This window comes from Apteryx rowi, unplaced genomic scaffold (assembly GCF_003343035.1).
Source record: "Apteryx rowi isolate R43461 unplaced genomic scaffold, aptRow1 scaffold_56, whole genome shotgun sequence".
In the NCBI taxonomy this organism is placed as follows: Eukaryota; Metazoa; Chordata; class Aves; order Apterygiformes; family Apterygidae; genus Apteryx; species Apteryx rowi.
This window is the reverse complement of record NW_020450827.1, coordinates 3,141,149-3,167,920: the sequence shown is the minus strand read 5'-3', so window position 1 is coordinate 3,167,920 and position 26,772 is coordinate 3,141,149. Positions and strand designations below refer to the sequence as shown.

Sequence of the window (26,772 nt, the reverse complement as noted above, 5' to 3'; positions counted from 1 at the left end):
TTCTTGAGATCATAAAGAATGAAATGACCAAGACCTCCCAGTGTCAAATATAATTTTGTAGCTTTTTATTTTATTATTTTTGAAAGCCTGTCGAGTTCTGATAATAGTTGAGTTCCAACTATTTTGGTTGTACAGAATGCATCAAAGCTATCTTTAAAAATTCAACATTGAGAGACTATGCACGTGGTTAAAATGCAGTCAAAAACAATCACGGTAATAGTGAGTGACATCTATAAATTCAGTATTTACCTTTGTACTGGCAACCCCAATCTCTGGTCCTGCATTGATATGGACTCCGCAATCTGTCTCTCGTGATATAGAGCTGCCAACTGTGTTAGTTATTCCTACAGTTAAGGCTCCTCTCTCTTTACAGTACCGAAGACCCATCAAAGTATCTGCCGTCTCACCTGAAAAGACAGATGTTTACAATGCTGTTACCGTACGGTAAAACTGCAATGCTTTCCTAAATACAAAGCTATTGCCTGCAAGTCAAAGGGTTTAGTCATTGTGCCAGCGTCTAGCTGCTACGGCCCTGCGCCACAGACAAGCCTGAAATCTGCAAAACAAAGCCTGATGCTAGTACTTGATATAAGGAAAAGTTAGTACTATGCTAAGGTTTAAAAAAAGGGGTCACAGTACATCTCATTCAACAAAACCAATTTTCTTCTCTCTCCTGGTTATTAAAATTCACCTTGAGGAGGGGAAAAAAAACAAACATGTTAAGGATATCTGGACATAACGCAGCTCAAGTGTACAGCGCATGCAATAGAGCATTAAGTTACACCTGGACTTTTGTGTCCTCCCACTGTGTTACTGCTATCAAAAAACAGACTTGTTTTGGCTAGTGGTGCTTACCAACAACATGGTAAGTTTCAAAATTTGTCCTCAAAGAGGTTATATCCAAAACTAAGTACCAGTTCTCAAATTTGTTTGTACTATATTCAAATAAATTGGCTTGAATCTGACTTCAAAATATTTCAAAAACCTTAGATGTAAAGAATCAGAAAAGGCTAGTCTAAGTAAACTCCACAGGAGCAGGGGGACGTCCCAGTAGTGCTGCTTGTGGAGCTGAGCTCCAGAGATAGCACTAAAAGCAGAAGCTACTGAATATTCCATCTACTATTCCCAGTTTGCTTTTGTCCTTAAAGGACACTCCTGTGAGTACTCCTGCACACGTAAGGTGAGATGAACCAACACAGAATAAAAAACACAAGGGGTGGTACACTTCTACTTCAGTATACCAATACATCAAACCCCTGGTCTGCATACTGCATTACTGAAAAACAAGTCATCTAGAGTGGTAGTCTTAATCTAAGGCTAGAAAGAGAGATTTGTGGCTGGGGGAACTGGAGTTACTTGAGTCGAATGTGTACTTCGGTTTTGTATTGTCTGATGACCAACCTCAGGTTCCAGGAAAATCCTTGTTTGTTTGCTGCATGCAACACTAAGGGGAAAGAGGTACTCCCTAGAGTGCTCTTAACAGTGTTCCCCGTTAGAGTAAGGACAGTACTCTTCCTGAAGGGAAGAGGCAACAGCGGCACAGGTATTCCAAACACTGGGAAACTAGAACAATCATATGAGCCCCCAGAAAGAGGGAGTTCTCTAAGTTACCTGACACTGAGGAGAAAAAGTGATTATTATTTTGCCACCAGGAGTATTTTAACCTATGGTTAAAAAGTAACTACTACTTTTAATATCATAGCTGAAGACCAGCTGTGAAGATCTACAATGGTAGATGCAACTAAAAGGAAAATAATTACTGCAATTGTCCTTGAAAAGATTTTCAACAGGATATACCAGTTTATTTTGTTTGAGCTTAAGTGTATGTTTTATCTCACATTCCATTCCAAGGTTGTTGTATATTTTAAGATACTTTTGTTTAATAGTTTCATTTCGTTTATGGATCTGGTTAAGGATATAGCTTAGTATTTCATACTGTTTTAACCAAAGAACTAAAAGTATTCAAAAGCAACTACTGAGTTGTCCTTTACCTAAAGCTCGGTGGATTTTTTTTAGTCTATTGATTGATGGACTATTTCCCCCCAGAGAAAGGAAACAAAACAACTGTTGCCATATGTAAGACTCACCTAAACAAAACCCTGCACCGCCATGAAAACAGACCTGAGGAGACCGGCTCTATTTTTTCCCATCTCTAGTACCTGTGTGCCAGTTTCTTCACTCACGTGTACCACCTGCAGTCCCGCCGGCAGGCACAAGAACTCGGCCCTACAGACTTTTCCCCCCCAAGCAAACACTTACAGGAAAAAGGTGAGTGAGTGGGTGGTGAAGCGAGACTATACCTGACTGGCTGATGAAAAAGCAAACATCATCTCTGAAGACAGGAGTGTTTCTGTCCAGGAAGTCACTGGCTAGTTCAACCATAACAGGCAATTCAGTCAGTTCTTCCAGAACCTGACGAGTCTGGTAAAAGGAGGTGTCAGAAAGTTACATATTACATCATGTTTCAGAAAAAAGTGGCATACAAAAAGCCTTCTAGCTGCCACACACTGGAAAATATTACTATCAAAATACCATGTAAAAGTTAGCCCTGGATTATATTTTAATTACTCATACTCAAGTCGCACACAGCCAGCCCTATGAAAAACTACTCTGCTTTTAGCTGCACAAAAAGCCTATGAGGCCAACCCCCTTCCACACATATATTATAAGTGAGAAATGTTTAAGAACAATCTTCAAAGCAGGGTGTCTTTCTCCTGGAATGTAATTTGTATTACTGAAGAATTCAAGAGCCACTGCCAGTATCTGGGCCAGTGAACTTTTTGATTACTATTAACATTATCTTATAGAGCTAGTCAAGATGAACAAAATCCTTCTTTTCCGATCCTTGTTAATCAGTTAGCGTAGCTGCATTTTGCAACTTTCTGCAAGAAACAAAAAGATTCCTAAGCAAGGCTGCGGAGTACTTTTAATTGCAACATGATGGGCTGCCAAGCTACAACCAAAAATGCTTCACCTACAGCCATCACATTCTACCCGACGATCAGGTTGCCTTGTAGAAAAAGAATTACATGCTGTCTGTACTCCTGCAACAGATAAAGCTAACCGTCTTCACCCGACTGGGCAAGCACAGGGATCCCTGAGCATGTGCCATCACTGCATAAACTATCTACGCAAAGGAAGAAATCATAGCTCATGGCAACACCTCTACCTTGCTGCAGCATTTGCATTCTGCTACTGCACTGTCTCTTCTCCTGACAGTTTTTGTTTAAGAAGTTTATTTTTTAAAGCTTTCCATAGCAATAAAATCACAAGCAACATTTTCATAAATACTCAAGTTCGCCAGCTTTTAGTTCCTAATGATGTTGCTGGTCATTTGAAAATCTGGTGTGTGCAGATTTGAAGAAGGTCTTCACTCATCAGAACACATTTGCTCAGTACGAACATCTTGCCCTTAACCTGCTCGACACACCCAATGTTCAGTTCTAGCTACAATTCACAAAGAGATCAAGACTGACCACTCACCGCAACTCCAGCATGGTAACTTGTCCCACAAGCAATAAGGATTAAGCGACGACACCTCTGAATCTCCTTAATGTGATCCTTCAGCCCACCGAGATTTACTGTAAGCAGATTCGGGGAGAAAATCAGGGTGGCCAGTTAGCAGAAATCCTCAAATTAAAACACTGCTCATTAGCACTAATAAAGATCTCGATCAGCCTCTTAACAAAAGAATCACCCCAAACACCAGGTTTGCCACCAGAGCACGTGATTATGGAAGGACTCCCTGTAAGACATGCACATCGTCTACAAGGGCATGTTTCAATTTCCCATGTCATCATCTACTTCCTCCTCTGCAAAATAACCACTAGATACTTGAGCTGTCCAAAAAAAAAAAAAAAGGATTAATTCTATTTACCAGTGTAGTCATCAAAATTGACCCTTCCTCTCATCGTATTAACAACAGATTCTGGCTGTTCAAAGATTTCCTTCTGCATGAATGAGCTGAAGTTACCTATAAAAAAGACAACAAAAGAAGACAAATGAAAATGCTTTAAATTACCGCATGGTATGCTATATATGCAGGGAAAAGTTTGGATCAGAGTCACTAACAGGCCACTTTCCAGTCAGAGATTCCTTTTTGCTCCTGTACGTAAATAACTATTAGATTCATTAAGCTGACAGTTCATTTTCTAGCAAAGCATCAGCTAATCTGAGAGCTAGATTCAAGACACACCGGAGCGTGTGTCAACTAATAGTCAGATCCAGAATGGCAAGGCCTGCTCAGGATCAATCTTTAAATAAACAGGATGCCTCCAAACAGGAGATAAAATCCTCAGGCCCACATTTCTAGTCGTTATGGTGTTAGCGGCTAGAGGGAACTTCCTATTAGATGTAGTGACAAATTTTTTCACCATGAGGGTGGTCAAGCACTGGAACAGCAGCCCAGAGAGACACTGCAGGATTTCCATCCTTGGAGATATTAAAAACTCAGCTAAACAAGGCCCTAAGCAACCTGATCTACTGAGACCTGCTTTAAACACAAAGATTGGATTAGGTGACCTCTAGAGGTCCTTTCCAACCTAAATTGTTCTGTGATTCTAGGGAGGACATGTACATCTACACAGGTGACACCCAGAAGATTTTACCCTTCATAATCTGCTGCAGTTCCATCTGCAGGGTTTGGACGGCACGTCCGGGGTGATCGCCTGCTGTGCGTTTAATCCGGTGGATGGAAAGACGGCCATCAACCACAGCTGCTACATCATCATCTTCAAGGAAAATCACTCTGTTGGTATGCTCAATGACAGCGCTACAAAGAGCATACAACATTTGCCGTAAGACATTATTCTTCATAGAAAGACAAGGTCTACAGCCCTATTTATAATCCAACATACAGTTTCTGACTCAAGAAAGTTGCTCATTTCACTGGAATTTCTCTTAAAATAAGAGGAATACACTGAAGTGCATTTCCACACTGCCAGCATAACTGGATTTCTTCCCCCCACCTCATTATTAATTTCAGTTCCTATTTTGAGAAGAAACTATGAATTCCTCAGACAAAGCAGCATGTGCAGCAACGTGATGTAACTATTAGGAGCTAGCGAGCAGCCGTCAGGAAGAAGGGAATTTGGCCTAACACACAGGGTGCTCAACTACAGACTCTTTTCTTGTCTTTTCCAGTGATAAGCCCCTTCCTGCATCTCTTTTTCACCATCTATAAAATTGGGGGCAACTTGGCCACCTTTTCAAGTACTCCGAGATCTACTTATTAAAAACATGCCAAGAACAAGGTACTACTGAATACCTTCCCTGCCTGCAGTTTACTTGGGGAATGTCAATATTGGGATTACCAGTGGGGTTTAAAATCTTATACAAGATTTTAATCAATGCTCTCTTACATAAACAAGGCAAGCTGTATTTAAATACATCAGCTCACTATTTTAGTACTTTTTGCTCGGACCTTGGGCAAGTCACTGAAAAGCTCTGTAAAATCAGGAGAACATGCAAGGGTGTCAAAAGACTCTCCAAAACACTCTGATGGAGCTGCAGAAGTCGAGCACAGCAGTATTTTCACATTTCTAGAAAAAGTAGTTATTTCTCTAACATACTGAAGTCCAACTGTTCTAGTAAGGCTGCTGTGAAGTTAGTCCTTCCTCCTTGCGTTGGGATTAAAATAAGTCTTCTCTGAACGATAAAGGAATTGCACATGTGCAGACATCCCTGGAGAATCAACACAATTCTCCTGATAATAATGGTCTATCGTCTTAATTTAGGTCAGTGCTCTGCCAGGTTTCCTGCTACCCACCTCTGGAATCATATTCACAGATATACCTGAAGAAGGGTAATACCCCTAGCACAAAGCGAGTTTTCATTTCTTTTACAGAGAGTCTCATCTAATCTGTCTCTGTCTCTCTCTCCCGTCTCTGCATGGATACAATACACTCTGGGCACACAGGGCAACCCGTTACTGTTTGTAAAATAATGCAAATGGCCACATACCAACAGTTTACTGTTGTTCATAAAAGAAACCACTGCATCCTAGTTTCTTGTTCAAGGCCAACAGCATATTTTTGTAAACACTAAAAGATGCTGAAAAACATTACCTAGCGTCAGAAGCAAAGTAGTACTCCACAGCTTTCTCCTCAACAGGGAAAAGGCAGGTGGTACTGTCAACACGAGACAGGTTGCAACTTCCCTTCTTGTCTTTACCTAAAAGACATGGGGATCAGGTATTGCGCACGCTAACAAATACGGAATGCAGCTGCAATCTCAGGCCCAACCAAAGGTCCCCAGGCACAGTATCAACATGAAGCACTATTTTAATCACTGTGACTGATCGCAATGAATTTAACAGTGCAAATAACAAGAGGGCAACATAATAGCACTCGTATTATTACGCCCTTTCTCAGTCGGATTGCTTTTTTTTTTAATGTGCTTTTGAATTACGGCTGTAAGTTTAATGTTGGATGCAGAGTTCAGTCTAGAGAAAACACCAGTAAAAATTCAAATAAAAGCTTATGCATGGCTCCACTAGGAAAAAAAAAAATCAAGCTGCTTTATGAGCAGTCACTTATACTAACATTTTCCTAGTTGAATCTGTCCCATTTGTCATTATAAACTTCTCCTGTGCTCCTGTTTAACAAACTTTCCCGAGGCTTTGAAAGATCAAGCAGGATTGCTCCTTCTTCGCCAATTGTTCTCATCACTGGATGAAATTCTTTCATTTCTCTGCAACCTGTGCAACACACTGTTCCACTGAGCACCAACAGATGTAACCAAAACCTGCTTTTGTCTGGCTGAGCTGATGTCTTCAGACACAGATCGTGAACATATGATTAAGTACTCAGTGTTGTTCCTGAGATATCAAAAACAAACTTCTCATTCTGATCCAAAGCTTGTAGTGCTGGCAAACTGCAGTCAACCTTGAACTGTTGCAACGGAAGTATTTAGGTGTACTGAAGGACACAGGACTAAGAGGAATTAAGTCAACTTCCGAAAAACTTCAACTAAGCCTTAGAAGGAGGTCAGTATTTCACCAGGGATCCTTTCAGAAGTACTTCAGTACTTCCCGATACATTCTACGCCTCCTCCTCCTATTTAACTATAAGAAGTATTTCTCAGGGGCAAAGCTCATCAGGGATGCGGACGAAGACCAAAACCACCTCCTGCTCAACCCTGACCTTCAACAAAATTATTTCTCATACAATTCACACCACTTGGCAACGGGGTGATTAAGCAGCTTATCTAGCAAGATGTGCAAGACTATTGCTGAAGAATAACAAAATTGAAGTTACTGTACTATAGGCCCTAACATAATTTGTTTCACATACTTGATAACAGATCTGATTCAAAGATGTAAATATTATGATGCTGACATTTAAATTTTTATTGCTGTAAGTGAAAATTTAAAGAAAAACATACTGCTTTCATGTTGGTACTTAATAAGAAGGTTCCACTTAGCTATAATTTAGGGCTCTCCACTTTAGTTATCGAGTCAGTAAATGAAGAAAATAACCAGAAAGGACAGAGAAAGAGTATTAGTGGCCATTCTCCAACAGAAGCACCCCTACTTGATTAAAACATGCAAATTTTGTTTCTCAAAATATAACATTTCCCCGCATTGACTTTATTATGTTGCATTGCTTTCCTGTATGACAGAATTCTACAACGAGCTGTAACCGGAACATATTCTTAGAGGGCACGTACATTCGCACTGTATGGATATCGTTACCAAGGAGAGGTTGAAAAGTCACAGTGAGCGTTATCAGCCAATTACGGCTGTTATCTTATCTACGGATACCACGTTATCCATGGATAAACTGGATTGTTGCTGTAGAGCACCTAACTCCCATTTACTAGAATTTAAAAGCAACACAGAAGTAATCTTTTCCCTTCTGTAATCAAAGAATGGAGATGTTATTGAGAATTCACACTGCAGGGAAAAAATTTGTGGGGGAGGGGGGCGTTTTGAGTATATTTTGATACCATCTCACTCTCCATTACGGCAATTCTAAGCATATGGCAGTTCTGCAAAGCTAATACAGCAGAGATTAATGTACCTTCTGCTTAACAGATTCTTCCATACCTACTTGAGCAGCATTATAGTTTAGATTTCATTAAGAGGTGTTTACCAAAGACAACAGCATTACAGAACTAATGGCGCAATGATTATAGTCAAAGATACCCTAATGCATACGTTCCTTATGGTCAATCTTCCAAAAAAGCCTTAGTGCCACTGAAAGTTAAAGGACTTTGGTTCTTAAAGCCTGTGGGAATTACCCTGATCGTGTAACTTCAAAATTTTACTCTTAACACTTCACACTGACTTAGTGAAAACATATTCCAGAAAAAAAAAAAAAAAAAGGCACTCCTCTAACCTTTGTATTCAGGTAAACCAGCTACAGAAAGAGAACAGGGTTCCCCTTTCATAAAACGGAGGTTTGTTTCTCCTTGGGCAAAAGCGCACAGATTTCAACCACTGAGCTGGCACTGCCCGAGGTCATTGTGTTGCGACAGTGGAAATACATTTATTTACAATAGCTAAGTGTGAGAGCCTTTCCTCCTGTAAGAAAGCTCTCTCCTACTTCAGATGTGAATTTAGTTTAAAAATGATGGGTTAGTCTTAAAATAAATTAAGTACTTAACATGAGATTAATAATGCTTCACCCTGATAACTGCCTCATGTATTTCAAGTTGATTAAATACAGCCAGGCTAAAAGAGCAAAGGGGAGGTGAGTTCCAGCCTCAGCTAAACCTTACTGCTTCTACCAGGAGCTGCAATTGAGATCCGTACTGCACTCAGGACATAGCTCATGGACAACCTGATTTCCTGAAGGAATTCCAGAGAATGTCTGCAGGATTATTAGTGGGCTCTTAAGTTATTCTGTTTCTAATTCCAGTGGGTTTCCCTCTATTGCTTTTAAGGTAATTTACTGTTTCTTTTTGTAATCGAAGCTGCAGGGAGCATATAGCACAACTGGCAGTAAATCATCAGTTTTGTACATGCTCAGCATTATGTCAGAATACTTGGGATGGGATGGGATGGGCGGATTGATGAAGGATTTTCCCATGTGTTGCTCAAGATGTTTCTGATAAAGAAGAAATTCTGATTATCCCATTTGTTTCACTACACTACCTGGAAAGCAATAACCACATATTAAAGAGACAATGCAAATTTCCCTCATTTATTATTCCTTTCCTAAGGAACTGGAGGATTTGTCTTAAATTTCCAGTATGCTATTTTCTCAGGTAGGCACCTTCCTCCATTTTTATGGATATTCCATCAAAAGAATGATCCATAGATTGCCCAGCTGAAAGTGTAATTGGAAAGAAAAATAACTTCAGATCATCAGTAAAAACAAAAAAGCGTTACATACATACATTAGGGATTACTACTAATTATCCAGCATCAACCAAGAATAAACACCGACAAACTTTACTGGGACCGGTTCTTCACGTTACACTGTAGCAAGCTACCACAGCAGCACCGTTAGGAAGCAGCAGGACACAGTGGCACAGTAAGACTTTTTGATCACTGCAGCGCTCAAAGAACTAATCCAGTGCCCGTTAACTGAATGGGCTCAGACAGACAACAGCACGGCGAAGAATAATTCTTAGTCATCTTCATGATCAAGGGTGCCACTGTCTGTCTGCAGTGGCAAAACAGACATGCGAGAGAGAGATGCACAGAGAACGTAAATGTAGACTGCCACGCAAAGGACACCAGCGTGCTACTGGTTTTTGTTTTTATTTTTTAGCCATTCTGTTACAGGAGAAAAAAGGTCTGCGATGGTGAAAAGCCTACAGCCTGCAAAGCACAGTCACCTTTTTTCTTGAAAACAACAAAGTCCCTGAATGCCAACATGCCACAAACACAAATATAAACTCAAATATCTAAGTTTAGCTATACTGCACCAAGACATGTTTTCCTTGCAACCGTACAACATTAAAGCTTTGATTAAAACTAGAAGTTGGTTCTGCTGGTGTATGGGGAGATATCAGGGAGCAAAAGCAGCAGGTTGCATATCCTTCATCATCTCAGCAGACTAAGTTGAAGCATATGGTATAACGTATGGTTAAAAACATCTTTATTTCAAAAATCTTTTTAACAGAGTTTAATCTACAGCTGAAAGTAAAGGGTATAATATCTACTGCAAAGCATGCAGCTGGGGCTCTGTGCAAACACTATGCTTTTACAGTGGTCCGAGCATGACTGGAACCTGCTGGGAAGGCAGTGCCCACACTTACCGGTCCTGTACAGTATTGGGATGTGGTCAGTGGAGAGCTTGTGCTCACTGCGCACTCCGATTAGCAGCGGGCTGCCTCGCCTGCAAGCAAAACATCAAATTACAACCATCAGCGCCCAAAGTTTCAGCATCCAAACATTCAATCTTAAGGGACTGCTGTTCTCCAGCGCAGGATCTTGGCCGCTGAACTGAACTAAAAAAAGAGAGAAAGCTCCTCACAAATAAGTTGTTGTTGCTGCAAACGCAGGAGGCCACAAGCAAGAGTGCTACACTATCACAACTGCTACACTATCATCTTCTAAAATGCCAAAAGAAAGAGCTTAAAAACTGTACATGGGATGCAAGAACATTATTTTCCATAGCAACACTTACCTGGTACCAACTGCTTGACCGGGATAATGAACACTTTTGAACACAAGGGCAAAAGCACCTTCCTGGAATGAGAAAAATACAAACTGCCACCAAGATCTGCAAGTAAAATTTGTTCTTTGTCTACAGCTACTATAGCTTTTGCCAGACAAATTACTGAAAACCTGTCTCCTAAACAAGCTAGTTCTGGAAACAGAAGTATATTCATGGTGGATCCTCTTCACATGCATAATTCAGCAAATAATAAATGATACATGGAAGATGGAAGCAACATGCTTTACAATTAAGTTCCCACAAGGGGTCAGCATCTCTTCCACACTGGAGGTTTATACAGAGCAAATAAAGTCCAGTTTCAGGGAAGATTTTAAGCACAGGCTTATTTGGATCGTGTCCCACTGGCTCCAATGAAACTTCAGTAAAAGCTCAGATGTGGTTCTGAATTCACTCTCCTAAATCAGCATCTCAAATTGTGACTTCGTGAAGCAAATGAACCACCACAAACACACAGTAAAAAAAATAATGTTAAAAATCTTGTGTGCATTCTCTCCCAACTCAAGGAACTGGCTGCCTCAAGATACTATTGAGACCAAAAACTTAACATTAGTAAATATTCATGGGAAGAATATATACATTAAATAAGAAAGAATATGTATCTAGAGGAGAGTGGTAATATTAAAAATATTAACTGTCTGCAATTAGGGAACAAAACAAACAAAACACTTTAAAAAGCAACCTGTCCATATCTATACACTACAGCATTTCTTGCAACACTGGCACAGATGGGTATAGACTTACGGGACAGATACAATGCTGCAGTAACAGTATTTCAACTTGGAAATAATCTAGTAAAATTTTTATATTTATGCTCAACTCCACCAGAAAAAATTACATATCCCCCGCTCCTCCCACCCTTTTCAAAATATATTACCAGTTGCTGGATAACCCTCTCCACCAGGGTGGTGAAACTGATGTCATCACTTTCACGATTATCGTACATATATTTGACAAGCTTTGCGATACTTTCTGTGTCGGTCTCAGACTCAAAATCATATCCTTTGCTTTCCTAAAAGCAAGCAACCAAAAAACATGGTATTCATTATTTTTTGACATTATCACCTTCAGTCCGTATCAAACACCTATTATTTGTTGCCCAAACAGTGTTGCACAAATGATAACTAGAAACAGCAGTCCCTTTCCCCAAAACATTATCATCTAAATTTAAAACATGAAAAAAAAAATGTGAGCGGAAAGGAAGATGGGGGGAACAACACAGAGATAAGTTCAGCAACACTGGAAAGGTGACAGACAGTAACCTCAGCGCATTTGTCAAAGAAAGGATGTAAGAGCAATGCAGATGCAAGATGATCAAAGTCTGGACTGGAATTTTAATCATTCGGATGGAGAGGAAAGGGAGCATCTTAAAGATGTTAGGTACGAAGAATTGGCATACTTAAAAATAAGCATGGATATAAGGACTTACAAAGAAGCCCTATTCATTTATGATGTGTATCTTACAGAGCTGAGTGACAAGTTTAACAGTGGCAATGTTTGCAACTGAAGAAGGAGAAAAACGTAAAGACATCCTGGAAGAGATTTACTTACTCCTGCTAATAGAGCTGTCAACCAGCAAAACAAAATCTGTGCAATTCCCATGGCTGGATTATCAAAACAAGTGCCCTCAACCAGAAAAGAATGATTTCCACCCTCAAAATGCAAGATGCAATCAACATACTGTGACTTGGATAGCAATTTTCATCCTTTCAAACTCTAATCTTAACCTACAGACCTGTCCTGAGCTCAGCAAGTATCATAAACACGTATGATAATTCTATCTCAAAGCATCTTCAGCAAGAGTTGTTTCAAATTATCAGGTGTTTTGCCACCCGGTGCAAGGACTTGTGCAACTTCAGCTAGATAATCTATACAGCACTACTCTACTATAGCCCAGGATACATTCTCTCTCTCAGAAACACTCTAGTTTTACTTACCAAGAATTTTCTCAGGTCTTTGTAGTTGGTTATAATGCCGTTGTGGATGACAATGAATTCTAGAGACAGGAGGAAATACACTGCTCAGATCCAAGACACATGCAAATGTTTTATGCATCTTAAAATAGCAGCACAGTAAATATTGTATTCCTGTGGCCTACGTCCATAGATGACAGTATAATACCAGAACAGAGAGCAGAGTCCACAATTTTATTGTGCGTAAAGCTATACTTAGCAGAATAAAGATAAGAGTTTCACTCTGTGGTGCCATTTCCCTGATCTGCTCCATTTTGGTTGGTCTGTAATGGCAAAAGCTAATAATTATATGGGTGGAACTAAGACAAATCAGATCCTGTAAAGTTTTTGGAGATTCTTAAATGATCGGGAATTTAGGAACCCACGCTTACTAGCAGTAATTAAATACTGTGCTCATTCTATCATCTTGCTGGTGCCACCCACCAGGCTGTTGCACAGAAACGCACACCAACCAAGCTGCGTTCTGCCACAGCACAGAGTAGACCAACCCACTGCTGGAAAATGGTGATTATGAGAGAAGGTAAAAAATGAAAAAAGTAAAAAAAAAAAAAAAATCCACTTCTAAGAAGGGACAGGAAAATGCTTACCATGCAATTTAATCTGTGTTTTTGTATCCTCCTTGTACAGTGGCTGTACGCTCATTGAAGCTTTGGGGCACTAATCCCAGTCCCTCAAGAGATCATCTACTGCTGCAAGCTGTTCATTAGAACCTAGCCCACAGCCTCAAATCAATGGCCAAGCCCCTGCTGGCTTCTGCCTAACTGGGATTGGCATCGTAGCCTGAAATAAACTGTTCACATGCGCTGCCTCCAACCATCCCGTTCTGTTATACACCAGTAATCGGAAAAGGCAAAAAGCTTTCCAGAAACTGTAAGAGTTGTCACTGCTCCTGCTCAGGAGCACACATTTTCTCAAGCAAAAATTCTTACCGTTGTTTTTATCTGAGCGTTGCGGGTGGCTGTTGATAGGACTGGGCTCGCCGTGGGTAGCCCAACGGGTATGCGCAATTCCAAGATGTACATCAAACTCAATGTCAAGATCCATATCCTGTTGCTCTGCAGGCAGAAGTATGAGAAGTTTTTATTCCTAAGGGCCTGTCCTTACCCCAAAGCCAACACAGAGTCTTATCAGGCTTTCAAAGTAAGGTGCACAGAGACAGCAATACTGAAAAGGAAATATAATCAGCAAATCGCTAGCCAAGTGTCAAGTGTGTAAAACTACCACAGCAAAGACCATGTGCTCCATCAAAGCAATGAAATGCTTTGTTTCACACATGTTTAAAGATGTTTACAACTGAAATACACAACTTCATTCCCACTCGGAAAGCACTAAAACTGCCACACGGCAGAGAAGAGGGAGAGAACCTCTTTACCCAAGAACCACTATACCAACAGGTGAATCTTTCAGGACACTTCCTTGCGCCTCACTCTCGCCATGTCTCCTGGCTGAATCTGTAAGGGGAATTCTCAGTGTGGATGCACACAAGTTATCTCCCTGCGCTCCTCACCCCATCAAAATAAAAAGTAACTTTAAGAAAGAATCCAACTTTATTTTCTCTCTCTTGGGTGCACCTTGTCATCCTATCATCTTCAATGCAATAATACCAGCTATGACTGAACTAGCTTATTTCATAGTTACATAACACTAAAATTAGAACATTCATCAGTAACGCTTATCTCTAGAAAGCATAACATTAACGTTAATATTTTTTAGGAAAAAATCCATCCTTTTGTTCCAATATTGCCTCCACAATCTCTTCAAAACCATCTATAGCCTATAATTTTCGTGAGCAGGTAAACATTTTTTCCGAAATATTTTGTATACCTCGTAATGTTGTAATGCGTCTATCACCTCACCCGGCCTTTTCAGTTTCTGGTTTTCATCTACCCACCTTTCTTTTGGATAAATAGTATTCTACTGTGAAGTTAATATCACCATTGATTAAAAACAAATTAAGTTATGCAATCAATTTCTTTACAGTTTCATTTATATGATTTCTCCGAGTTAACTTTAATAACAACACAACTGATACCTGAGAAAAAAAAAGTTTTTAAATGCAAACTATAAATCCCAACTACTCTGAAAAGTATCTTCAAGTTAACACGCAGCTGACCAGTATTTCACACGCAACAACTTTATATTTCTTTGTTTCCTGCACAGATTTAATGTATTTAAAATTTAACTCTAAAGCACACAGAAGGCCTCACTTTGTGCTTGCTTATCAATTTGACAGTTAAACTTACAATTACACTAGTGTTTTCTCTTAAGCAATTGCTAGGCCGTCACTACACAGATTCAAGGTTTTAGTAGGGACCAGCATTACTATAAAGATATAAATATAAATATATATATATATCTTTTTTTTTTTTCTCGAGGTCTATTCTATTTTAATAGGTTGTGATTCCCTTGGCTTGCGAAATCAGGACTTCTCTGTGATTTCACGGCAATGTCCATGGAATCACTGGGTACTTCACAGCACATGTGTTATGTCTGTGTTAGGTTTACACACAATAATCTGGAATACAGTGTTTCTGGATAAGACAGAAGATATTCAGAACATAAAGGAAATGATAAGATGTTTAATGGGAGGAAAAGGGGCCAAGAAATCAACAGTAATACGTACTGTGAACCTCTTCATCCAGAGCCTTCACCTTCCCTTTCTGTTTGATGAGCTGGATTTTACAAGCATTAGCTTCCCAGTCTTTGTCATTTCCTCCATCAATTCCCACACCTAAACATCACCACAAAATATGAGGAAAGAGTGTGAAGTGCAGAAAATATGTTACAGTATTTCACAAAAACAAATACAGATTTTTTTTTTTACAGTGCCCTTTCTTTCCCCACCTGAACCTCAAAATAAAGGTTAGAAGCCCCTTAGATTAAAAATGAATTTTCCCTTTGTTGTCTTATAGTTATTTTCAAATGCTTGGATAACATGCATCAGAAATGTTTACAAAAATCTGTAAATCTAAAGTTAATCCAAACCTCTGACCACATGATCACAGAAACATCCAATCTGTGCTTCAGTTTTCTTCAAAAGCAGGCAACAGTTGAAAGCATTCATAAACAAACCCAGAGAATCATCATTTGCAAGCCAAAATTCAAAAATGAGTCACTGTTACTTGGAGAGAGCTACCTGCAGAATCATATCCTCTGTACTCCAGCCGCTGGAGCCCTTTGATAAGGGTCTCCAGGATCTCCCGTCTTGTCCGGGGAACATGGTAGTTCAGGTAAGCAAAGATTCCTGCAGGGGGAGGAAAGACATACCCATTTAATAGCATGACAAAATCTGTATTTGTTATCTGCAGGCACATACTAAGTTAAAACCCCACCAAACTCAAACAGATGTTTGTATTGAGAACCCCCTACAGGAAAGTCCCACTGCATCTGTAGCTTTTCTTGCTCTGTCTGAAGGCCAAGGGAGGTGATGTCGCTTACATTTGAGAGACCAAAGTAACCACAGAAATGCCACCATCCTTTTCATAACACTGACAGTGACCACATGGGAGGCAAGCTCGGCAGTACTGGGGAATGAATTTCCATGGGAGCTGGACCTGCCTCACGGAACGAACTGCCAGGAGACGATGAAGCGGACAGGAAACTCATCACTCCAGATTAAAAAAAAATCTGGTTCATTAACCTTGGGCTTTGCAGAGTTAAGAACCGTCTTCCAAAGGAATTCTTCCTTGAATAGCTTTCGCTCAGAAGTTCCTCCCACCACCTCACTAAGAAAAACTCATGTAACTCATGCAAATGAACACTCTCAATCTAATTGGGCTATTTTTCCTGAGGGCTGGAAAGAAAGATAACTTGTTACTTCCATTTTTAAGCAGTTGGCATGCAAGCATACTATGGTGATGGGGACATACCAACTCTTAGATCTGTAATATCAGCTATGGCTCTATTTCAGAACGATTCCCTTTGGTGCTATAATGAAGCAATAGCATGAGGATTAGCATTAGCATTTACTGCATGCTAGAAATATCTGCACAGGAAATCATTTTACCCAGTCTAAGATTTTAAAGTAGAAAAATATCTGCAGGAATACAAGCACAACAGGTTTCACACAAACATCTGTATGTGTAAGTTTCCAAAAACGACTCGTAATTTAGCCTTGGTTAATTCAAGAAACTTTATAAAAAACTCTGCTTTTGAGAAGAATGGAGTTCAGTCCCATCAAACAAAACAAAACAAAACACACTATTTAAAGGCATCCCAAATCTTTGATTTGTTCCTGATAATGTAGTCATATAGCCCACCTCACAGTTCCCAAACTTTTATTCATGTAAAAGTTTTTACTCTCAGGATGACTTTTGAAAAACATGTCTTTACGTTTACACAAAGACTATTTTAAGGAGTGTTTGGAAAAGTGCATTCTTACACTGTTTGTGTTTTGGAATTACCCTAAATAATTCAAAGCCTTCTAATGTCTTTATTTTATAAGAAGAAATACACACAGGCATTTCAGAACTGACAGATGCACTGAATACCCATTACAAAGCATTGAAACATTTATGAGGTATTTTTTAGCCTGAGCAGAGAAAAATGACACCTGCAAGAAGGTTGCTTGCACCCTTATAACATACTGACACTCTCCACTTCTTTCCTGTTTCGCATAGACTTCACCTGCAGGTCTCCGGATAAGCTTGTCATAAAGCTGCACCTTCTTCCCAGAGCATCCCTTCCTAACCAAACACCAGAGGAAATATGTCCCTGTAGTTCTGCTGCAAAAAAAGCACACCATCTCTCACTTTCCTTCTTCTTCATTACTAGAAAAAAAAATTAGATGCAAATTCCACTGTTCCTCTTTCCTAAACCATCTACTCAAGTTAAGGAAAAAAAATTTGGAGCTTTCCACTTAGCTCTTTCATTTCCAAAAAATCCAAAGCCTCTTCTGGTAACCACTTGTAAGACTACTAAGGACCAAGTTTACAAGAATCTGCCCGGTTTCACTTCCATTGCTCCCGACATCCCCAACCAATTATACACGCAAGCCTGCTGCTGCCATCTCTTGATGCCATTTGTTCAACTTGAATTTTGGTTCTACTAACTGAACGAACAGGGCGAGGTCCTCCACAAACCTTGCACCTCACAGCTAAAATCCCAACAGGTAATAAAACACTCAGAGCAGCTAACAACTGCTGTATTTCAGAAACTTCCTCTGAAGGATACTTCCCTCTTCCCTCATGCTCTCGTCGCCCAAACACTCCTCCCCGCCCTTCTGGGGAAAAGAAAAAAAAGAAGAGGTTTCCAATTTGAGATACTTAGTTCACTCTGTTTCTAAAAACTGCTTTCTTCAGACAAATAGCAACCTCCCTGTTGAGGAGTGAACTGACTCCAAACAGCTGTCATCCAGGCTGAAGGACTGCACATTTCAACTATGTCCTGGATGCCTAAAATCCTTTAAATGACTTCCAGGTCTTACAACAGGACAACAAAGCAGGCTGCTTTATCAGCAGGCAGCTGAAAAAGCCCCTCTCTCCAGACTTGCCAGAAAACTCCCAAACAGACATCCATCCAGTGCGGTGGCAGGATTATACATGAAAACAAGCGTGCACCATAATATAGAGAAAGCAAGCACACAAGGTGCCTTTAAAAAGGTATGCTGAGTTCTAGCCATTCTTGGCATTTCACTTTTCAAAGCCACCTGTCGTCACGTCCAAAGTAAACCTGCCTCAGAAGGCATAATTATAACCCACACACATATAATTATGGAAACATGAAAGCTTACGTTTTTCCAAATTACCTAAATAATTTCAGAGCTGAAACCTCTCTGCTTTTTTCATGTGCCTTGCAACTATGTACTAATGGTCCCCTTTCCACCCAAATCCCTGAGCCTTGTACTTTTTTATTGATGGCTCCAGGCAGCACCCACTCCCAGATCAGCCAGGCCCTTCAAACAGCTCTCTGGAAGTCCCTACAATCTCTGTATTAACCCAGATGACATGTCAGCTCTCTGAATATGGCATAAACAGTCCTATTTAGGCACACAGCTATCTAATAAGTCACTCTACTACCACAGCACGATACCAACTGCCACTCAAGCAGTTTATGCTGTTTTCAGCAAATGGGGACTGATGACGAGTCTTAAGATGCTCTGGGGCTTGAACATCTTGCTGGCTACAGGGAGGCAGTTGCTGTAGGTCCCTCCCGGCGAACAGCAGCGGTCTGAAACGCAAAGAGCCTCATCGAGGGGAGCACGGAGCACTTCTGCACCACCCAGCGCCCTGCTGCGCGACTCACGGGCAAAAACGGAACGACTGTCAACTGGGATGCAAAGGGCGAACCACAACCACTTCCAAGTTAGGGGAAGAGACTGTGTGCAAGAAGACCAGCACATAATACAGAATTATTCCAAGAAGCGAGGAGAAAAGAGGACTGTAGGAAAGGCAGAGGGGAAAGGGTGCGGAGCAGGACTGCAACCGAATTTAGGTAGTCTCAACAGCTGCTCTGCCACCTTACACGCCACCTTGGCTGCCCATCAGCAATGCCAAACCTCTCTAGCAACAGACAGGCGTGAGGCTTGTGAAGGCAGTTCTCTTCTGGAGCCAAAGGGACTTTGACATCACCTACAAAATGCTAAATAACAGGCACACGGCTACAAAAATCCTAACTTGTTTTCAGGCTGTGATATAGCTTTTAAAATGAGGGTATTTTCAATCGAAGTAGACCGGAGTGCCCAACAGTCTTTTCAGTGACAGCAGCCCTGCACAAAGCGGAGCATACGTGCCCTCCTGAACGCCTAATCAGCATATCTGTAACTGACAGAACAGAAAAAACACCAAGGAAACGCAACAGCGTCTCTCACGAAGCTCCAGTGAACATCACTGTACACACGCACTTTACAGTTTACACATATGTACCCTTTGGCACACGCTCTCGGTGCCCCAGCAAGGCCATTACAATGAAGCACGTGGTTTTGGTTTAGCTTTAGTTTTGACACAGAAACAAACTCCTCTCAAGTTCAAACGGTATTTGGAGCTGACAGCACCCTGTGATTCCCAGTGAATTCTACCTGGCATGTCTGGCAAGGAGCAGCTGGATGCAAAACCACCATGCAAGACACCCAGCACTGGGATTCCCGCGCTACCGATCTCTTTTCCAGCTGCTAACCGACATTCATTTGCATGCACCGATGTGACATATGAATGAATTCCGAAAGAGCTGCGCACAATCCCAGTCCATTACTGATCCCTCGTTCTGATGTGCAGAAGAAATTAAAAGCTTTGTGGTTTTCACCTGAAGCTACAGAGAGGAAGGCTCAAGGCTCAGAAGAGCAGAAGGAAAGAGAAGGGAATAGAAACAGGCGCACGCAGTTCAGCTTCAAAAACTGAAAACTACCAACCTTATGGAAGCCATCTTTTTTTTTTTTGACTTAGGAAGTCCTCCGCATAAAAGAAAGCCTGACTCAACAGACAGACATGATTATTAGTCAGAAACTTGGTTTCCTGTCATAAAACATTTTGTAAAAGTGAGTTGATCATTTTATCTCCATCCTGCTTCTGGCACAGGGCCTCAAATTTATTCTGAATGCCCAAAAATGGACTAAAACCAGCAGCCTCCTTCCTTCTAACCAGGGCAGACTTTGAAGTGTTACTTGGACATCTTTATTAAACCTGAATCCAAACCAGACGCAGGCTTGAAAAGTCATTTTCTCTGCAAATTTTAACAAGTTCAGTAACACCTGAACTGAAAAAAATATGAACTCGATTCCTCGTCACAGGTCACAACTGCTACCGGTACGTAACAAAGTGCCATGTACTGAACAGGCCCAGGGAACAAACCCATCTCTTCCAGGCAGGGATGGCTCATCGGGAATGAGGCTGAGAAACACTAGTATTTATTTCTACTTGTACTGTAAACAAAGAGAAAACATCTATCTGCAAAGCAGCCAACTTGGCATTTGCCTCAGCCATTGAAAATGTATTAATTACAGCACAATTTTATTAAGATTATTCAAAAGGACTGGGAAAAAAGTCCAAAACTAAGACTAAGAATGCCACCAAAAAAACCCTTTTCATAGAAGACAATCATGTAAACACTGGGAGATTCAATTTTGATACACTTCAGCTTTTAGGTCTTGACAGGCAAATAGCTGGAGTGATAATGGAGACACCAATACAAAAATAAAATTCTAAAAACCTACCTGTGATCTACACATCTTACAAATCAGAAGGCATGTAGGACAAGCAGGCTTAAAACTCACCTTAGAGAAAACAGAAAAATAACCACATAAAAATAAAAAGCATAATATCTATAAACGAAGTCAAAAAGTAAAAATGAGGCAATATATCTCATAAAAATTAACACTCATCTCCCTAAATGCATGACTTACTAACCTACAAGTTAAAATCAAATATTTGAAGACTTATCAGCTATTTATGACATTTGAACATGATGAATCATGCGAAAATAACATATAGTTTCATCTATTGGAAATTCAAATGCATTTCATTTTCTCCTTTTCAAACAGCCCATAACGAGATGATTCTTCACATAGCCAGAGAGTTTTAACACACATTTTAAAAATAGTGTTTATTTTTACCAGCTTTACCCTAAATATTTGATTATTCAGAAATACACAAATTTTGCACTCGCTTCCATTTTTAAATACAATTCTACCGCCCTTGACAGTAACTCTGATGAGCAAAAAACGAACCAAAGCACTAAATGCTTGTTATACCTCACTGATCTAAGTGTATTCTTGAAAAATGTTTTTTTCTCTCAGCAGCCGGCAACAGAAGCTCTGCAGACCAAATTTTGCTCCTGAGTTTCACCTCAAATCTTGGGGCCATATCTGTGCAAACCCGGCGAAAGGAATGCAGCTGTGCCGAGGCAAAGGGCGCTCGGATGATACTTACGTCCCAGCGTGACGCAGAGCGCCGGCGGTGCAGGAACAGAACCTCTTTTTACTTGCAGGCTGAACAAAGGATCGCTTCACCCCGCTACAAGACGTAGCCTTCTCGGAGAGGGAACGTGGCAGATGTGTAGCGGCACACAGCAACTCTACCTTTCGCTTTAGGCTATAAAAGACATTCCTTCCACACACCGCAGGCCTGTTATTCTCAAAATCACACTGCCTTGTTAAAGCCTTGTTCTCTCCCTCTCTGTGCTTATATTCAAATGAATCTACACAATTCAAAAGATGAAAAGAGATGAACCGCACACATCTTCGCAGCTGCTTGAAGGCTTCCGTGTAGAGTGCTTTGTCACAAAGCGCCAATTTTTCTGTCAAAGTGACAATTCATTTAAATCACAACAGTCAACGAAAACATATTGGTTTTGATGGAATTCCGATGCAAATCTAGCAAATTCCATCAGGGTCCCATCTGATACACTACCAGCTTATCCTGCTGGATCCAGCTTATCCAGCCTGGATCCCAGGTGCTGAAAATTTAGAAGTCCAAGCAGACTGTTCCTGAAACCAACCCACCAGGGCTTCCAGGACCCTAGCAGACCTGAAAACAGAAGTTTCGGTTTCAGCTCAAATTACACATTTAGCCACTGCTCCTGCAACCCCCATTCAACACAGAGCTATTTTTCAGTAATAACGCCACACCTGCCCTTTGTCACACACACTCTGGAACAAGCCAGAAAGAGGAAGTACTGCAGAAAATCACAAGAAATGAGTGGCAATTAATTACGCTACCTTGATGAACTTTGGGTTGCCATTATTCTTGGTAAAATACATGCACAGGGGTAAAAAACCCTGTGAACTTCATTCTATTCCAGAATTTTATATAATTGTGAATTGCTAGGTAGAAAAAGACAGCAGCAAGCATACTACAGGAATTTACATCTGATAGGCTCAGAAAACATCATACCCCTGTCTGCGGTACACTATGGCCTTGACACTAACGTACTTCAGGATTAGAACAGTGGTCATGTTTTACATTTCAACAAAAACCATTTCAACTAGTTTTAACTAGTGACTTTGCACACACAGACTGAATACACACGTTCAAAGCATGCAAGTCAATCACAGAATTCTTAAAACATGCTAAAGATTGTCGCAGTGAGAAGTCCCATATAGTCTTTTAAGTGAAATACATCGAACAATGTATTTCAGCACATAAAACATATTCTTACAGATTTGCCCTAAGAAATTTACATGGAGAACCATGAACATAATGCATATTCAGTTGCTTGTGAAACTCAGCTCTGTCTTAGAACTGATTTTTAATATTCAATCTAAGTATTCTTAATGACAGCTACATAAAGAATTCTCTAGAAATAGTTGACAGCTTTTAATAGAATAGCATTTTTGCCAAATCCAGATTAATTATTGCTATTGTCAGTGGTCACCAAAAAAACTCTTTTTCTGAGAACTTTATTTTCCTGGGACCTTTCTGTTCTCATGTATCCTTATTTCATGGTAATGTCATAGGAAAATGACATGAATCACCACTTCCAGGTAAGAATAAACTACCTTCCCCAATGTCCTGAATTCATGAAGTCACTCAGGAATAGCTTTTCCTAATCCTTTTCCAAGGTAAGCAGAAAAGCCTTCAGGCTATGTTTACTTCAGGTTTATAAGTATGTTTATAGCACACCATGCACTGTTAAAATAATTTCAACAGACAATGTTATCAGGACATCCACTTGGCAATTCTGAAGAACCCTTTGTCCTGGCAGTGACTATTAGGCCTCAGTTCTTCAATAAATTAAATGTAAGCTACTAAATATCACATACACAGAATATGTTAGAGATTGGGACCTTTCTCTTCAAATTACAGCGAGGGAGAAACTAAGCACTAACGCCAAGTTCTAACGGGGAGGCTAAGAGTAGCACAGAACGACGTCTCAGAACCGGACGGTGTTCACCCCCCTCTACTTCCGCACGTTTCCTAAGATGGAGATGTTCAATGTCCCACTGGAGCGGGTTCCTGATGTTTGCTCCCGGCGGTCCAGTGAGGGGGCACGCTGCGTGAACCACCGTGCGCAGAAAGAACGCTAATTCTGCGCACTCTGGATGAGCACAAAGTCAGAAACAAGCAGGCTATCGCTATTGCGTCTGCTAGCTGTATACGGGAGAGTTTAGGTTCAATTCATCAAGTCCCCACTGGAAAAAAAGCAAAGCAGAAAAACATCCACTCAGTGAAGAACCACATTTGTCCACTGGATGCTTCCTTCACTGCTGATGCACATCTCTTCTCTTCAGATAAAATGGCAAGATTTCTCCTGTCTAGGGTAAATAACCAGTGCATCAATTCTAGGACTCATTTGGGGCAAGAACCACTATTTTATACTTTACAGAAATAAATGTTTTTTTTCTTGGGGCAAAAAAATCCCCAGTGATACACAGGCAACCCTAAACCTTGAAATGCAAGTCTTCAGCTACCCCATTTCCATCTTCAGTAATCACTAATAATATGAGACCTAAATTCTAAAACACTTTTTCGTGGTTTGTTTTAAAACAGTCACAGCATATGATGGGTTTATTATTTACAGAACAGCCTATCAAGCCTGGCTACCTTGAAAAACCTGTTTTCCAAAACTATTCCAAGGATGAGATTGAACTGGTTTGGTACTTTCAGACCAAAGCATGTCCGACTCACACTTGCTGAAGTCTTTAAACTGCAAGTTTTTAATACATACCAAGCACAAAATCAATTGAAAACAAACAAAAAAATAATCACATTTACCACCAAATCTGTCATTTGCGCTAAACGTTAAGGAATTAAACTTAAAGGCTGCATTACTCTTCCTGTCAAGTGATGAAATCCTGTGATCTGATATGCTTGTACAGGGTCACCCGCACATAAACCTGAACGTTAGATTATCAGCGCACTGAAAACATCGTACGGGTAATAACAATCCTGAAGCTGTCATAGGGAGAACTTCCATAATAGCAAGAGGTGTCACTTTTTTTTTTTCCAACTCATCCTCATACCTGTCTTTCCACCTGAGTCAAAATGGATAAAAATCTGAGCGCAGGCTGTACATCTGCTAGGCCACACTGTACAACCTGACTTAGAGTCTGCTACACAAACGCTGTCTGATGACTCCCACAACCAACCAGACTGCCGTGGCTCTCACTGTGCTGCGTAAAACAGCTCTGGGATCTCACGGAGGCCGCAGCAATGGAACTGGGTGCCCTCTGCTCCAAGACATAGACTCCTATCACTTCAGTTAAGAGAGAAAATTAAGGTTTGCGTAAGTAACTCAGCAGTCAGAGCACCTATGAGCGAGTTCGGCCTTTTTATGATATTCGCCGGACTACTTACAATTTGTCACCTCGCTCCTCTGCTGGAGTCTACTGCTGCTGTTTGGAAGAAAGCACAAAAACTGCCACTGCAATTAACATTTCATAACGTGAACCTAAAGCGCTGTCAACTTGGTCTTCAGCTCATCAGCTGGACCGCGAATGGCAGCAGCAGAGACTGTATACCTTAGCTTCTGCCAACTGTGCCTGACCTCAAGTCACAAGAGTTCATGTGCTAGTGCCCTCAGACTCCCAACAGCTCTCCTCCCACTTCCTACAGAAACTCAACTGTCTTCAGATACATAATTTCTGCATTCAGAAGCTCTTCAATTTCTAATGCTCATCTTCCTTCATACCGTAACTCTTTAGAGAAACACATTCAATTAATGCTATCCTCTTCTAATTTTTAAGTATAGGAAATACCTCTGGCTCCTAGAACAAGATGAAGAGTCAACCACAGTGAACAATCCTTGATGCTTTTTCTTACTGCTTAATAAATATTTCAATAACCAAGAAGAGTTTTGCATACACTGAAAAGGGAAAAAAATGTGTTTGCAGGTAAACAAATTTTGACTACAACTGAATAACTAGCCCCAGAATCATCAATGTTTATCACAGTTAAAAAGATACACAGCAGAATGTTAATACTACCCATTTCAAAGGTTGTACCTCCAGAAAGGCAAGCACAATTCACTGAAAGTATCCCTCGCAGCAAGTATTCTCGCAGCAAGCTATTTATAATAATAATTATCCCTTCTATTCTCAGCTTTATTCCACTTTCTACTTTTAACACAAATTAACATAGTGTTAAATGTAAGCTGAAATATGTATTCCTGATTGCTTCCTCATAGTGCTCCACAGACTTGACAGTTTGAAGGTGATACTATCTCACTCTGGTTCAACCTTACAAAAACACTGAAAGAAATGGCAAGTTACAAATCAAATACATAAAACATTCTGGCACAAAATTTTTATTAGAGTATCACCTCTAGCTTTAAACATAAAAACTCAGGAAAAAAAGGAAGGAAAATTGGAAGGAAAAATAAAAAGACCCAAAAGATAATTGCCACATAAATTTAAGCAGAAAAACAAACATGCAGCCAATGTGACACAACACGAAGCAGGAACAGAAAGGTATTTTTTATTCTTGTGTTCAAAAGACAAGGTAGAACAATTGTTCGGATAAGGCACGCAGGACCGCATGTAGGACTGGGAAAAGCACCTAAGTGACTCTGGAGCACAAGCCTCATTGGTCTGTGCTCTAATTCACTTATGGCATGTGTTCAACACAAGAAAGTTACACTGGTTTATAAACAGACTGAGATGATGTGATGCAAAACCCTGCAATGGACACTTATAAGCCACGTTTAAAACAGTTTACCGGTTCACCTCACATCCTACGTGATACAAACTTCAATCATTTTAAGAGCAGCCACATCAAAAGTTGCAATGATCAGAAAAAAAGTAATAAACCACACTTTTCACCTAAAAGTGGGAGTGACTATTTTGACAAGACCAGAAGCGCATTTGAAAACGCTCCCGCTGAAACCTGTGTCCCTTTCCCACAAAGTACATCTTACTGACGTTCACTGGGGCTTGGGCTCCCGTGTCACTCGCGTGTTTTTGAGGATTACGACCTATTACCCTACCCAATACAATCAGAACAGGCATAGCACCGTCCCCGGCACAGCGTGCCACCGAATCCAAACCCACTGACATCATCGAGCGCCCAGGCGGCCGCTACACCTCGGAAGCACGGCGTTTCTGCCACGGCCGCCCTTCGCGCAGCCGGCAGGAGATGGCCTTTTGTACGCTCGGGCGATAGCCGCGCAGTCTGGCGCAAAACGAGCCGCTTCGGGGTGAGCCGCTGCAAGGCGTCCCCCCTGCGGGCGGGCGTCCGCGGAGCGCACGGCAGGCGCCGACACGTCCCCGCCACGGGGAAGGGCCCCGCCGTGCCAGCGGCGCG

At 40.8% G+C, this 26,772-nt stretch overlaps 1 protein-coding gene across 4 annotated transcripts in view; it reads right to left on the bottom strand.

Annotated features, from left to right (window-relative positions):
• The window catches only part of GFPT1 (glutamine--fructose-6-phosphate transaminase 1), a 47,163-nt gene that overhangs the window by 18,097 nt on the left and 2,294 nt on the right, over nt 1–26,772 (bottom strand). For 2 of the 4 annotated variants that reach the window (XM_026081765.1, XM_026081762.1), the window contains exons 2-14: nt 15,738–15,845; nt 15,225–15,332; nt 13,531–13,656; nt 12,566–12,624; nt 11,506–11,640; nt 10,581–10,642; nt 10,210–10,289; nt 6,066–6,171; nt 4,608–4,771; nt 3,878–3,973; nt 3,484–3,581; nt 2,301–2,421; nt 250–407 (exon numbers count right to left, since the gene is read on the bottom strand). In XM_026081765.1, the coding sequence (XP_025937550.1) occupies nt 250–407; nt 2,301–2,421; nt 3,484–3,581; nt 3,878–3,973; nt 4,608–4,771; nt 6,066–6,171; nt 10,210–10,289; nt 10,581–10,642; nt 11,506–11,640; nt 12,566–12,624; nt 13,531–13,645 (1,194 nt within the window). In that variant the 5' untranslated portion in view covers nt 13,646–13,656; nt 15,225–15,332; nt 15,738–15,845. Of the gene's footprint in view, nt 1–249; nt 408–2,300; nt 2,422–3,483; nt 3,582–3,877; nt 3,974–4,607; nt 4,772–6,065; nt 6,172–10,209; nt 10,290–10,580; nt 10,643–11,505; nt 11,641–12,565; nt 12,625–13,530; nt 13,657–15,224; nt 15,333–15,737; nt 15,846–20,747; nt 20,800–21,462; nt 21,486–26,772 lie in introns of those variants that run through there. The other 2 variants (XM_026081766.1, XM_026081764.1) reach the window with 2 other exon arrangements.